This window comes from Trypanosoma grayi (genome assembly GCF_000691245.1).
Source record: "Trypanosoma grayi strain ANR4 Tgr_1742_V1, whole genome shotgun sequence".
Lineage (NCBI taxonomy): Eukaryota > Euglenozoa > Kinetoplastea > Trypanosomatida > Trypanosomatidae > Trypanosoma > Trypanosoma grayi.
The window spans coordinates 1-2,254 of record NW_008827360.1 but is presented as its reverse complement, the minus strand read 5'-3'; the positions used below and the strand labels follow the sequence as shown (position 1 = coordinate 2,254).

Here is a 2,254-nt window from a genome sequence, read left to right as displayed (position 1 = left end):
CCAGCCGTTAAGTCAGATGGGGTTGCGCTTTCAAAACACAAAAACGTGAGCCATCTGACCCACATGTTTCCTGCAATAGCGCGAAGACACCCGCGATCTTACTCCCCACCCCCAATCAAAACAAAGGATTGGGGGTTTCAGCCGATAACAATGGCTTAGCTTCGTCACGTTCTGCGTCTTCTTCCGCTGGGATCTGCACCGGGACCCGACATGATACATGGTGAGGCACTACGGCACCTTGGGAAATGCGCGAAACACTCTGTCCTAACGCTCTTCAACAAGAGCCTGCGCACTGGCATCGTCCCACAGAGCTGGAGACACGGGATTATAATCCCACTCCTAAAGCCGGGCAAGAAAGCGACTGAACTAGAGTCATACAGACCGGTAACGCTCACCAGTTGCCTCTGTAAGCTCGTTGGGTGCATCATAGCAGCACGCTTTATTGATGCTATCGGACCAGCGCCCACACAACAGCAGTTCGGATTCTGACCCTCTCACTCCACACTGGACCAACTATTGCACCTTCGAGCGGTAATGCATCGCCCGACTCCTGGGGATAAAAAGGCCGCTGTATTTATGGGTTACACCAAAGCCTTCGACACAGTCGACAATGATAAAATCATACTTGAAATGCGACGGCTGGGTGTACCGCAACATATAGTGCGATGGTCAGCATCCTTTCTGGGCAATAGGACGGCAGTAGTTCGCGTAAACAAGGTGCACTCCTCGCCGGTGTCCTTCACGAGAGGTGTACCACAAGGCACGGTTCTTGGGCCACTCATGTTTATTATTGTCATGAACTCTCTCAGCCTCCGGCTGGCTGAAGTCCCGCTACTGCGGCACGGCTTCTTCGCGGATGACCTCACCCTGATAGCCCGACACAGCGACAGAGAGATCATGACGACCACCCTACAACGGGGACTAAACGTGGTGGCATCTTGGACGAAGCAATACTTCATGGAGGTTAACGCGTCCAAGACGAAGTATGCATTCTTTGGGACCACAAGTGCCAACCCCCTTGCCCTCCTCTACAATGGAACACCGGTCACCATGGAACGGCTCCCGACCCTGCTGGGCATCACATTCCAGAACTACCGTGGAATGAGCTCACACGTAGCACGCCTACAGCAGCAGATCAACCAGCGGCTCATGCAGCTAGCGGCTGTCTCATCCTGCAGATGGGGACCAAACTAAGACACATTGCGTGCCTTCTACTTGGCTCTAGTGCAGGCCAAAGCAATGTATGGTATAGAAGTATGGTACTGGGACGCATCATCCACCTCGCGAACAACGCTTAATGCCGGGCAGTACAAAGCCTGTAAAATAATCGCCGGCATTCCCAAAGGTAGCCGCACAGAAGATGCTTTACTTGAGGCCAACTTGCTGCCACTAAGTACGACGGTGCTCACCCGTAGCCTAAAATATTTGCTCTTGTGCGAAACGCGAGGCGGGGCTGTGCGTGAGGGCGCCAGAATGGTTTACTCAGCCGACCACCCCGTAAGACAACTGTATGCCACCATCATGGCGCAATACCCAGAACTCCATATCGAAGCTAGAATCCCTCCTCTGGCGCCCCTCACGCTGCGGTGGGCATCCCGGGCCCTGTTTCACACATCGCTTGAAGGTGTCACCGCGAAGGACCCGGACGAGGTCAAACTTCAAGCATGCACCAGATGGATAGCCCGACGCTTCCGCCGGAAAGGTTCTACGCCACCTGGGCGCCTCCACTATGAACTATGGACGGATGGCTCTGTCGAAAGCTGGCGCAGCAGCCATGATTTACCTCAACGGAGAGCCTATTGCCCAAGCGGAATCAGGTGCCGGACCAATAGCGTGTAGCTGCCGGGCTGAATCCATCGCATTGCAAGTTGGACTGCAGAAATTGCTGGACATCATTCCAGCCCGCAGCACTGACCGTGAAGAGCCTCCGTCTTCACAGATTCCCTGCCACTCCCCATGGCACCCCAAACGGGCCCAATAACCGTAACAGACCCCATATTACGAATACTATGGAACGTGTTATTGGACCTTCAACACCGCAAGGCACGCATACGGCTACAATTTATATTTGGCCACTGTGGCGTTGCAAAGAACGAGGCATGTGATAAGGAAGCGAAGACGGCCTCCGACCTACCACACTGCGGGGGCACGTGGGCACCGGATGTGGTAGCGCTGGCCAAACGTCACATACGTAGCCAGCTGCCCAAACCATCCACCCACCGCTCCAGCATCACAGGCCATTGGAACCCGACAC

The 2,254-nt window shown here is 54.6% G+C and overlaps 4 protein-coding genes across 4 annotated transcripts; all 4 read left to right on the top strand.

The window, feature by feature from the left end:
* Positions 1 to 210: 210 nt before the first annotated feature.
* DQ04_17421030 (Tbingi protein) lies at positions 211 to 489 on the top strand (the record flags this gene model as incomplete). Its single annotated transcript, XM_009317590.1, has 1 exon — positions 211 to 489. The coding sequence occupies one exon, from the start codon at positions 211 to 213 to the stop codon at positions 487 to 489; it is 279 nt and encodes a 92-aa protein (XP_009315865.1).
* A 45-nt stretch (positions 490 to 534) lies between these two features.
* DQ04_17421020 (Tbingi protein) lies at positions 535 to 1,194 on the top strand (the record flags this gene model as incomplete). The annotated part of the gene is made up of 1 exon (XM_009317589.1): positions 535 to 1,194. One exon carries the CDS (start codon positions 535 to 537, stop codon positions 1,192 to 1,194), a length of 660 nt encoding a protein of 219 aa, XP_009315864.1.
* Positions 1,195 to 1,239: 45 nt separating this feature from the next.
* DQ04_17421010 (Tbingi protein) lies at positions 1,240 to 1,839 on the top strand (the record flags this gene model as incomplete). Its single annotated transcript, XM_009317588.1, has 1 exon — positions 1,240 to 1,839. The coding sequence occupies one exon, from the start codon at positions 1,240 to 1,242 to the stop codon at positions 1,837 to 1,839; it is 600 nt and encodes a 199-aa protein (XP_009315863.1).
* Positions 1,840 to 1,956: 117 nt separating this feature from the next.
* DQ04_17421000 (Tbingi protein) lies at positions 1,957 to 2,254 on the top strand (the record flags this gene model as incomplete). Its single annotated transcript, XM_009317587.1, has 1 exon — positions 1,957 to 2,254. A coding segment is annotated over one exon (298 nt), but the record flags the coding sequence as incomplete, so codon positions are not given.